This window comes from Calidris pugnax, unplaced genomic scaffold (assembly GCF_001431845.1).
Source record: "Calidris pugnax isolate Ruff unplaced genomic scaffold, ASM143184v1 scaffold74, whole genome shotgun sequence".
Lineage (NCBI taxonomy): Eukaryota > Metazoa > Chordata > Aves > Charadriiformes > Scolopacidae > Calidris > Calidris pugnax.
This window is the reverse complement of record NW_015090790.1, coordinates 162,156-173,319: the sequence shown is the minus strand read 5'-3', so window position 1 is coordinate 173,319 and position 11,164 is coordinate 162,156. Positions and strand designations below refer to the sequence as shown.

General features: G+C 52.7%; 3 protein-coding genes across 3 annotated transcripts in view; 2 read left to right on the top strand and 1 right to left on the bottom strand.

Moving 5' to 3' along the window:
- Positions 1–416: 416 nt before the first annotated feature.
- Positions 417–5,167, bottom strand: JKAMP (JNK1/MAPK8-associated membrane protein). The gene is made up of 7 exons (XM_014966567.1): positions 5,037–5,167; positions 4,746–4,837; positions 3,901–4,055; positions 2,912–3,118; positions 2,281–2,462; positions 1,528–1,604; positions 417–1,250 (listed from the first exon to the last, which is right to left on the bottom strand). The coding sequence occupies exons 1-7, from the start codon at positions 5,047–5,049 to the stop codon at positions 1,032–1,034; spliced, it is 945 nt and encodes a 314-aa protein (XP_014822053.1). The 5' UTR covers positions 5,050–5,167; the 3' UTR covers positions 417–1,031.
- A 106-nt stretch (positions 5,168–5,273) lies between these two features.
- Positions 5,274–9,325, top strand: L3HYPDH (L-3-hydroxyproline dehydratase (trans-)). The gene is made up of 5 exons (XM_014966574.1): positions 5,274–5,810; positions 6,093–6,262; positions 6,587–6,709; positions 7,924–8,061; positions 8,837–9,325. The coding sequence occupies exons 1-5, from the start codon at positions 5,285–5,287 to the stop codon at positions 8,960–8,962; spliced, it is 1,083 nt and encodes a 360-aa protein (XP_014822060.1). The 5' UTR covers positions 5,274–5,284; the 3' UTR covers positions 8,963–9,325.
- A 1,661-nt stretch (positions 9,326–10,986) lies between these two features.
- Positions 10,987–11,164, top strand: part of GPR135 (G protein-coupled receptor 135) — a 2,747-nt gene continuing 2,569 nt past the window's right edge. The window contains exon 1 of the mRNA XM_014966570.1: positions 10,987–10,991. Coding sequence (XP_014822056.1) covers positions 10,987–10,991 — 5 coding nt within the window. The remainder of the gene's footprint in view (positions 10,992–11,164) is intronic.

Sequence of the window (11,164 nt, the reverse complement as noted above, 5' to 3'; positions counted from 1 at the left end):
CTTCAGCAAAGCCAAAACCTCACTTCTGAACAGCCTCAGAAGTTTTAGCAATTCTTATCAAGGCGTTCACATAATGATTTTGATGAGTGTAGAGCAGAAATAATGGTATCTCTTTAAGGTGACAGCAAATCTCCAATTCTTTTTATTAAATCCGTGCTGGTTTTGTACTTCAGTCATTCCAGCCATGTCCATTATTGCAGTGGGGATATGGCACCAAGAGCTGTTCCTTTGCTGCTAAACCGTGCTGCTGTCTGAGCAGTGGTGCTGCTGTAGCACGTGTACGGCACCGCGGCCAAAGGGGTGATACCAGGTGCTTCACAGGCTTACCAGCAGCAAGCAGCTTGCTGACAAAAGGTGTAGGCTGTCAGAAAATCTTTAATAATATAAAAATTATAGTAAAGGAACAGGAAAATTAATTTCATGGAAAGGCTACTACCGTTTAATCATCTCCAGGAAGCAGTCTCCATACATGAAGTACACAGAGCACAATCTATACTTTATAGTGAATGCATTTCCTCTCCTTCTCACTAGCAGACTAAGTCCTCACAAAGAATAAACGAGGAGACGCTCAACAGATTTTATGAAGACGAGGGTGTATGTCCACTGGTGGGAACAGAAGCTAGAGTTTGTGATGTGAAGACCAAGCTCCGTGTTACATTCAAGCTCCCTTTGTTTTACTGAAAGTCTACTGAAAAACTTTGTTGTTTTATTCAAACACCACCTAAAATAGCGTATAAGGAAATAAACACATACAAGGAAACCACTATACTAGATTGTGTCACAAGCTTTTTATATGAATTCACAGTGATAAATAGATACAAAGACATTCCCTTCGATCTATACCAGATACTTATGAAGAATAGAAAGTGCAGCTTTTTAGTATTATACAGTCTCACTCAGAGGTGTTTCACCTGGAAGTCCTGTACATAAATAACTTCTTTTAAAACAGCAGTTCCCAAAGCATAACAAGCACTAAAATTGCTCAATCCAGATGATTAGGGCAGTGTTGTTGGCGCAGGCTCCTTCTCCTTTCAGTGTCCATTTCCACCTTCTGAGAGTATCCGTGAGGGCTCGGTGTACTTCGCTGTCAGCAAGTAGAAGAGGGCGGGCGCAGGGACCAGGGCAAGCAGCGGCAGGTCCTGCTCAAGCTTATCCAGTTTAGAAATGGAGATGATTCCATAGGCATGAAGCAACCAGTGGCTGAAGAGGACAACAAGCCTTTTCTTCCTGATGAGAAGATCCTTGAAAGACTTGCAAAACACACAGAGCATCTTTTTAGCATTCATCCTGCTACCCAAATACCTCATGTTTAAGAGATGTCACAGGCACAGAGCCTGTGCAAAGCCCTTCCAGCACATAACAGTTTCTCAGAACACCACAAGAGGGAAGTCTTGCAGGAGCCTCCTCCAGCTAAGTCATAAAGGAAGAGGCTTAAACGCAGAACATACTGCTGAGAAAAGGCAAGAGACAAAGTGGTCTCGAGTACTTTATACTATGAGTTTTATCAGAGGAAACATGTTTACCTACCTCCACTTCAGAAGCAGACATGTACACAGCCAGCGTAACCAAAGACAGCACCAGTATGATGTAGGGAAAGGCATAATCTAAAGGCAAACACCGAAGACATTAGCAGGGAAAAGAATGCATGATATATGTGCAGAGCAAAGAGTTTTTCTATACAGACCCATGGGTGTGAAGTAAACTAAGCTGCTACAGCCCACCTTTTACCATCACATCAAACACGCACAGCAGAAAGGGTCAGCCAGGCACAACTATTCAACACTTCTGTCTTAGGTTTTCAAACTTTTCCTAATATTTCTAGGAGGCATTAATGTACACTTAAATCACTAATTGAAAAAGGCAGGTAATGAGAAAAGTAGTCAGGCTGAGTAGGGATTTTGAGGGACCTGTATGCTGGAAGCTAAGCCAAAACTAGCTGATCTCCCCAAACTTATACTTTAATCCACCTCTGAAAACAGACAAACTCCACCTTAACAGAAAGTGGAATTAACTCCCTCTGAAGGATCCCTCTCAGATCCCCTTTACTCCCTTTTCTGGGAAAGGAGCACCAGCAGAGGCAAAAGCCATGCTGGTCACAAGCCTCGTTAGGACAGGGCTACTAATGAGCAACCTTTCCAGGTAAGGCTCTTCACAATAACCTTAAACAACATCCTTATTCTCAAAGCAAAAAGAGTGTCATATCCCTCCCCCCCTCCCACAAGTCACTTGTTAGTGTGTGTTTATAGGTATGTTTATTAGTGTTATTAGGAGGGAACTCACAGAGCAGGCCTCCTCCAACGGCCTGAAGCACGGTGAGGATGGGGAAGAAGTACAGTGCTGCATAAATGCTTTTAAATCGATCAGACTTTCCTAAACCACAGGAAATCTTATTAACCAGAAGAGGCCGAAGTAGCATCATTAACACAAGACAGAAGGCGTAATATATAAACACAATGGTGTACCTGGGGAAAAAAAAAAAAAGAGAGAGAAATTCCTTAAGATGTGCAGTTCTTTTTCTCCTACAGACTCAACTTAGAACCAGGGAATTTGGGGTTAGAGTCAGTGAAATCTAAAGAATTTACAATCAAAGGATGTAAAAACACAACAACGAGCTCACTTTTCCTAGGGGAAACAGTGAAGACACAGAAAAGGGGGAAAAAAATGAAGTGTTACACTTCATAACTAAATAGCCTGGATTTATGCCACCTCCTTTGGTGACTCAGGAATTCTCAGGTGCTGCCATGTGTTTCACACATGAAACAGCTCAATGCACAAAAGATTCCAGGTGACTGATGCTCATTGGCACAAGTTATATCTGAACAATTTCTGCAGCTTTGAGAAGGGGCCCGGAGAGAAGCACACTTGTGTAAGAGGGAATTGCAGTTGGGAGTGCAAAAGCCTCCACACTCACAGGGGATAGACGGCTTCGTGCGTGCAGTGCACCGTGGTGACGTAGTCGGGACTGGGGTTGTACAGCATGGTGTACCAGTCCGACAGCTTCTTCACCTTGCAGGAGCGGATGTGCAGGGAGCTGACAGGGTCGCTGACCAGCAGCGTAACGATCGCTGCAACGCTGCACTCAAACAAGGCCGTGATGTGCTGCAGTAACGCGCTGGAACTGAGGCGGGGAGAGAGAGAGAGAGAGAGAGAGATATTTTTACTACTATTTTGCTAACACCGTAAGAAATGTAAACACCAACTGAAAGTGGAGGCCCATGCAGCACAGAACCTGCTACAGAGCCAATATTTACCACTACCAAGGATGGGATAACTCTGCTCGAATAAAAAGTTAAGTATTTGAAGCTGAATGTGAAAACTAATTCATCATCTTGGATGATTTAAGTGTAAAATGTGACTGAATAGCATTTGGGCCCAGCAGCTAATGGCTGCGTGAAGCTGTGGTTTTAAATGCCTTTTTTACAGAACTTCCTTCATGCACCATACTGGCATAAAAGTTACATCAACAGTTACACAGCAGTTACGTTATCGGGACCAAAAGCCGGTAGATGTATTCCCAAAGAGAAACCTCAAACCCATTTTCTCCTTGAACGTGTGCAGCTGATGGGGGCCTCCGCAGGCGGTAGGTCTGGCCCAGGAGAGAAGGGGTGATAACACCACACTGCTCCTGCCCGCTGCTGGGAAACACAACCCAGCCCAAATGGCCAGACAGACCGCACCTCATTACGGAGACACAGCAACGTCCCGAGGGCAGTGACTGGCAAGAAGGACCTGCAGGACTCTTACCTTTGTAAATAAACCCCCCCTCCAGCTGCCCAAAGCTTATGTGCTGCTCGTATCAGCTCAACCAGCAGCACGAACTGTTGGACACTTCAGACTGATCACTCATGGATACGAGATTTCCATTTTTAAATAACTTATCTGAAGATTGGGTATATGAACCTTTTTTTTCCTGAATACCATTCTATAAAGAACCAGTGTAAAACCAGGGGAAGCATGGCCATGAAGCCAAGGTACAGCCAGTCATAGCGGTCCGGAGATCCCGTACATTCCCGGCAGATTTTGTTGTCATCGGTTCTTTGACCTCTAGGGCATACCTACAAAGAGCAGAGACCGTGTTCACAAAGCATCTGTGTACCAACCACGAATCACTGCAGCTCCTGGGAAAACACCTTTAAGTTCTGGAGCAAGAAACTTATCAGATTTTTAAGGAGATGAGACATTAACATCAGTGATTTCTCAACTTCCCTTGCTCTGACTGCTTTCTAATATAAATAAAGGTAAAGCATGTTTAAAAGGCTTCATCCAAGACTCCCTTTTCCCCTCGGGCAGCCACACCGCCTCCTTTACACTGCTCAGCTCACTCACCAGCCCCCTCACAGCCACTGCCCCACAGAGTATCTTGCTCCACCTTCATCCCACCCTCCCTGGGCCTTGCTCTCCCTCTGCATCCCAATGCCATCCGTGATTTCAGCGCAGCTCTCCGTGCCATCCCGCCCTGCTCCAGCTTTGGCCGCCCCTCAGCTCGGCTCCAGCTCAGCACCTCCTTCGGAGACGTTTCACTCAGCAGCTCCCGCTTTCGGTGAGGGAGTTATGTCCGCCCTTTGTATCCCCCCATCTCCACCCGCTCCCCGCGTCACTTCGGGCCTGGGCTGCGGGCCGCATACAGCGGGATCTGCCTCAGCCCCCGGAGGGGTTCGGCCGGCGCTGCCGATGCCGGGCCAGGCCCGGTAGGGAGCGGGGCCAACCCTCCCCCCCAGGCCGAGCCGAGCCCGCGCCGCACTTACCCCGCACTCCCCGTAGGTCTCCACAGAGCCGTTGACCGACAGGACGGTCCTGCCGCAGTACAGCCCGAGGCAGGCGGTCTGGATGTCCACAGCTGCGAGGAGAGCGCAGCCCGCGTTACCGTGGCCGTTACCCGGCCCGGCCCGGCCCCCTCGCAGCCGAGAACCACCAAGCACCACCCTGAGCCCGCTCCAGCCGCTGACAACCCCCCCATCCCCATCCCCACTCCCACTCCCACTCGCAGCCCGGTACCGCCAGCCCCGGTGTCGCCTGCCTGGCCCATCCCATCCTACCGGAACGGAACATCCCGGTAACCCGGCGCCAAGCCCTCTAGCTCCTAGGAGCCACTTCCGCTGAGTGCCACTTCCGCTTCCGGCGCGGGGGGGCGAGGGCCACCGCCCTCTGCATGGGGGCGTGGTCAGAGGCAGGGGGCGGGGCCTCTCCGCCCATGGGTGGGGCCTCGCGCGGGGGCGGGTCTTCTCCTCAGGGGCGGGGCTTCTCCTCAGGGCTTCTCCTCCCGGGCAGGGAGCGGGCGGTGGCGATGGCGGCGGCGGGCGGGAGCGGACGGAAGCTGCCGCCGCATTCGCCCTCGGGCCCGGTGCTGCAGACGGTGGAGATGCACACGGGCGGCGAGCCGCTGCGCATCGTCCCGCGGCTGGAGGCGGCGGAGGAGGCGGCGGCGGCGGGGGAGCTGTCGCTGCTGTCCCTGCGGCGGGAGGTGGCGGCCGCGCAGGACCACGTGCGGCGGGCGCTGATGCACGAGCCGCGGGGCCACGCCGGGATGTACGGGGCCGTGGTGGTGACCCACGGGGCCGCCGCCGCCGGCGCCCACCTGGCGGCCCTCTTCCTGCACGGGGCTGGCTACAGCGCCATGTGCGGCCACGCCGTCCTGGCCCTCGGCCGCTTCGCCCTGGACTACGGGCTGGTGGCGGCGCCCAGCAGCCCCGAGACCGCCGTCCGCCTGCAGTGCCCCTGCGGGCCCGTCACCGCCTTCGTCCCCTGGGACGGCCGCCGCAGCGGCAACCCCGTCCGCTTCCACAGCGTGCCCGCCTTCGCCGCTGCCACCGGTGGGGACTGAGCCTGCGCCACGGCAGCTGGGAGGGAGGGGTTGGTGGTGGCCGTGCCGGGCTGGGGGCTGAGGGGTGTTTGGCAAATCCCCCCCCGGTTCCGTTGTTCTCCAAAGGCTGAAGGAGGCTGTTGGGGATGGTCTAAGGTGTCACATCCCACTCTGTCACGGGAGCGCTTGGGTTGTTGCCCCGGTCTCCTTTCACGCAGCTGGGTTCCTTGGCTCCGCCTGTGAACCCCCCACTCAGCATGGGTTCCCCCCCTCACCGCCTTTCTCTGCCCAGACTTGGCCGTTGACGTCCCCGGTCACGGGAAGGTGATGGTCGACATCGGATACGGTGGCACTTTCTACGCCTTCCTCAGTGCTGAGCAGTTGGGCCTCGATGTCTGCTCTTCAAAGACCAGAGACCTCGTCAGCGCGGCGAGCGCGGTGACGGAAGCGGTGAAGAAACAGGTATGGCGGAGCACTGCGGGACCTCAGCGTGTGCCCTTCAGGGTGACCACACCGCACCAAGGCCCTTTGTTTCCCGGAGGTGCTCAGGGTGGGAGGGAGCCCCATCTTTCCAGCCCCATGGTGAATTTCAGAGTCCCCCTCCAGCCTCACAAGGAGGTGAGAAGGAGCTCGCTGCCCTGCTGCTGCGCCTGTCTCTCTTACTGGAGAAGCAGAGGTGGAAATGCAGCAGTGTGGCCCCTTCCCCTTCCTCTGGTCTCTTGAGGAAGCTCTACGGCTCGTGCTGCCGCTGTGCACCTTGGTGAAACCCGTCTGTGCTGTTCCCAGTTCAAGCTTCATCACCCTGAAAGCGAAGACCTGGCTTTCCTTTACGGCACCATCCTGACAGATGGGAAAGATGCCTTTAGTGAGGAGCCCACCACCAACATCTGCGTGTTTGCAGATGAACAGGTACGGAAGGAGGATCCTCTCAGACACACAAGGCACCACCTTTTTCCCTTATATCCACTGTAGTTCTGTTTCTTCTCGTTTGGGCAGCGATCATTTCTTCAGCTACAGTGGTGGCTCTGAAGACCTGAGTGTCACTGACCCCAGTCTAGTTTAGTTCCTAATGACAGAAATACTTCTGCACATCTTAGATGGTGGCATTTTAAAAAGGTTCGTACCCATGTCCCATAGATAGGAATTTCCCAGGAGTCCAGGGGCTGAGGCAAGATCCCAATATAGTGCACCTCCTTCCAAGTTCTAAGGGATCTGTTGCTGGGGACGAGCAGATCAAGAGAGAAAAGAGAGGGTGTAAAATTCTGTCCTTGTCTGCAGTGGATAAGGTATCTTCTTATATCCACTGTAGTTCTGTTTCTTCTCGTTTGGGCAGCGATCATTTCTTCAGCTACAGTGGTGGCTCTGAAGACCTGAGTGTCACTGACCCCAGTCTAGTTTAGTTCCTAATGACAGAAATACTTCTGCACATCTTAGATGGTGGCATTTTAAAAAGGTTCGTACCCATGTCCCATAGATAGGAATTTCCCAGGAGTCCAGGGGCTGAGGCAAGATCCCAATATAGTGCACCTCCTTCCAAGTTCTAATCTAGGGATCAGTTGCTGGGGACGAGCAGATCAAGAGAGAAAAGAGAGGGTGTAAAATTCTGTCCTTGTCTGCAGTGGATAAGGTATCCTATAAATATCAGGGGAAGTTTTGGTTGGACTTTCCGGTAGCAAGGAGTGTGGAGCATTGGGACAGATGACTTGGGAAGCTGGCCAGCTTTGCGTTTTTGGAGATTTTAAAAGCCAGGCTGGCCAGCAGCTCTCTCAGTGAAGTTTAAGGAGAACTGATCCTACCTTGACACCTGAGAATGGCATCTGCCCCTCTCAGTCCTTTTGCTATGATGCTGGGAAGCTTTCAAGTGCTCCCTAAATAGCCTCAATATTTATTAGATCATTCATCCCTACAAGTTTGCCAAAGCTGATCACAATCCAAAAGTACCCCAAACCTGCTTATTTTGTCTTCTCATTTGTGATGTACCCGAATTCTGTACAAAACCCCTGGCTAGAGGCGTTCCCCCCAAGCGCAGTGTAAAGGTGGTGAGGAGAACTGAGGGGAGCAATACTGTTTTCTGTTAAAACCCAGAACACTAGAGCTGGTGCATCTTCTCTTCTTGAGTGTAGGTCGACCGAAGTCCGACAGGTTCAGGTGTGACAGCTCGTATCGCCTTGCAGTACCATAAGGGACTCATCCAGCTGAATCAGACCAGAAGCTTTCGGAGCAGCACCACGGGGTCCCTGTTCACTGGGAAGGCAGTGAAGGCAAGTTCCTTGTGCCGGACTTTCCCTTTGTCTTGAGGACTGTTGGAAAAGTGCTGTTGGCTTGGCTTCAGCAGAGGAGCAGAAAAGGCTTCTGTGCCTGGGGAAGCGCGTATGGGAGGAGGAGGTGCCTGGGGGTCTTGCCTTCCAACAAGCGTCGTGCTTCAGGATTTTTTATTAGGGAGGCAAGTAACAGCAAGACCTGCTGCTGCGTGGTTTCCCTGCAAATCCTCCCTCAACCATCAGGAGAGCACAGGGGCGAGCAATATCTCCAGTGCTGATAGAGATAAGTCAGTCTCGTCTGTTCTCAGTGGCAGCTAAAGGGTGGATTCCTGGTTTAGTCCCCTCCTCCCGGCTCAAAAGGCTGAGCAGGTTTTTCGGAGGCGCTGGGTCTGTGCATCCAGATTTCCAGTCCCAGCCCTGTCCCTATGGCTTCTGGAAGCAGGTGGCTGTGAAGGTTTGGACGTGCCCTAGGGAGCTCTCGGTCTTTGGGTGCAAGCAGCCACCAGCTTGTCGGCCTCCGTTGAGGCAGACCCCCGCTGTGGCAGCGCAGGGGCTCGCAAGCTGAGGGCAGGGGCAGCAGCAGTTGTGTGGGTGTGGAGCTGATGCGGGCAAGCTGAGGTCAGAGGGCTGCTGCAGACTTTGGGATGTACCTGGAAAGGCAGAGAGCTCAGTGAGGGGTGTCTCTGCCTAAGTGCCTGGTAGTGCTGGTGTGTCACGAGGTTGGGAGAGCGGGGAACCTCCTGTTGCCTTTGTTCTGATCCTGATCTTTCTGCAGGAAGCCAAGTTTGGGGACTACAATGCTGTCATCGTGGAAGTCTCGGGAGAAGCCTTTTACACTGGTACAGCCACTTTCACTGTTGAAGAGGAGGACCCACTGAAGTATGGCTTCTTCTTCAAGTGACCCGAGCCATGGAGCAGTGGCAGAGTCTCACTCATGATGCTACGCTTCTTCTGCCCACGCATTTCTGTTCTGCTTCTCCACACAGCTCGTTGCAATATGCCAGAGTAACAGGATCAGCCTTTGGTGGTGTGTCAGTGTCAGCCGTGTTTCAAGATAACAGGCAGTGTTCCTTCGCTGTGATTAGCAACAGGCTGCTCTGAGAAGCCATAATCTTTTTCTTCTTTTTTTTCTTTTTTCCCCAATAATTATTTGCAGAAAATGGAGCTGATCTTGGAGAGCTGTCTTAAAGTTCATGTGCCTTCTCTACATCTGCAAATTACTAATTTCAAAGCCAGCTTCCTATTAAAAGCCAGCTGAAGACACTGCCTTTCGTCTCATTTACCCTCTTGGAGCTCATTTCCAGGACTCTGCCGAGTGTTCCATGGCTGTTGGTTTGGATTCCCTGCTCTTCCTTGATTCCTCCCACTCAGCTGGCTGTGCTGCTCTGTCTCAGGCCCCAGCTTCCCTGGTGTGCCCTGCTCAGGCCTGTCCAGGTGTCCCCTTCTTCATTGCAGTTGCTTCATCCCTGCCAGAGCCCTCCCGTGTCCTTGAGCTGGAAGCAGGTATTTGCTCAGAACTTCCAGAGAATTCCTCCTGTCCCCATTGCACATCCACTCCACGCTGCTTCCCTAAACCTTTCTCTCTTGCTCATCCTGGACCATTGGCTGCAAGTACCTCTGGTTAACTTTCAACAGGAGCGGCTGTATTGGAAGGTCTGAACCATGATGACCTTTGATTGCTAATTATTTACCGAGGATTTGGTCTCAGCCCAGGGGCAGCTTGCGCAGCAGAGTGCAGACAGTGTGTGCTTTGCCGGAGTGCCTCGGGGGAGGACTGCCAGTGGAAAAACCAAAGCAAGCCCTGGGCTGCAGGCAAACATTTGCAGTGGCAGAAGCAGAGCTTCAGACCATTCACAGCCTGTAATTTCCACTGTGTCTCTGGACAAAATGGTGTTCGTTTACTGAACACACTTGTGGTAGCGTGCCTCACTAAAACGAGACATGAAAATGAGAATGATCATCTCCCAGTTGCTTCTGCAACAAAAGGGAGCAAGCCATACTGGAGAGCTTGGAAAAAGTTAGCACAGAAAAGCCCAGGAGAAATTCTTTCCGTCAACTTGAAAATTGTAACTTTGTACCAGGAAGACATAAAAATCCCCTAGTTCAGGGAATGGCTGCACTTCCAACACAGGTTTTTTTAGGCTGGTGCCTGGGGCTCTTGCTCCCAGCTTTCCTGTAACCCCCAGATCAATCCTGTACAGCCTCTGGTCTGGGGTAGCAAGCAGGGACACACGCATCCTCCATGCTTGCAGGAGCAAACTCCTCTGCGTGTTTCTAGCTTCTGGGCATCTCCTTTGTCATCAGCCCCCCCCAGCCTGGCTCCCCACAGAAGAGCTGGGGCAGCAAGGCACAGAAAGGCTGGAAGCTCTTCAGCCATTGTGTCGTGACCTTCGTTATCTGTTCACCATCCCTAAGAAGTTTCTCAGAGGCAGGCAGCTCCAGCGTGGCTGAGAGCAGAGGAACAGGGTCTTGCTGCCCATGTAGGGCTCCGCGGCCTGACCCCTCAGCTGGTGAGACCACAGCCCAGAGAGTTTGGGGGGTGGTCTTGGCTCCTCCTGGTCTTTGGGCATAGCTGGCACTTGCCGTTTCGTGATGGGCTGTGAGGGGAGGGGGGATGTGGGAGAACAGGATGTTAACAGGATTGTGGAAGAAGCAGAGACCAGGAGAAGAAGAAGCAGGAACACTGGCAGAGGATGGCCCATGAGCATCTCCAGACAACCTGTAAGCAATGCCTGGTGGCCCTGACTGATGGAGGGGAATTCTGCCTGCCTGGCAGTTGGGGGTTGCAGGGACATGTCGGTTGGGAAGGAAGATCCATTGGTACTATATAAGCTGCCTGGTGGTTGTAATAAACGATTCTGGTTGCACCACCAACCGGGGTCTGTGCCCTCATAGGCCACAGGGGGCCATGAGGGGAGAAGGGCAATGGGGTCCGTGAGGGGAGATGGGCCGTGAGGGGAGAGGGGCCGTGAGGGGCCGTGAGGGCCCAAGACCGGGGGGTATGGTGCCGGCCTAGGGTGAGGGGACAGTCTCCGTCCGCTGCCCCGGTCGCTGACGGCCGTTCGGCTGTGGGGGCGCCGCTCCCCCGCCCACGCGGGCCCGG

Excerpts from the sequence above, each read along its gene's own strand:
- JKAMP (XM_014966567.1), bottom strand. Across the intron at positions 3,119-3,900 it reads TGGTATTCAGGAAAAAAAAG|TTCCAGCGCGTTACTGCAGC; the intron begins GTTCATATACCC and ends TCCCCGCCTCAG. Across the intron at positions 1,251-1,527 it reads TGTCTGCTTCTGAAGTGGAG|TCTTTCAAGGATCTTCTCAT; the intron begins GTAGGTAAACAT and ends GTGTTTTGCAAG.
- L3HYPDH (XM_014966574.1), top strand. The coding sequence starts at position 5,285 with ATGGCGGCGGCGGGCGGGAGCGGACGGAAGCTGCCGCCGCATTCGCCC. Across the intron at positions 5,811-6,092 it reads CGCCTTCGCCGCTGCCACCG|ACTTGGCCGTTGACGTCCCC; the intron begins GTGGGGACTGAG and ends TTCTCTGCCCAG. Across the intron at positions 6,710-7,923 it reads GCGTGTTTGCAGATGAACAG|GTCGACCGAAGTCCGACAGG; the intron begins GTACGGAAGGAG and ends TCTTGAGTGTAG.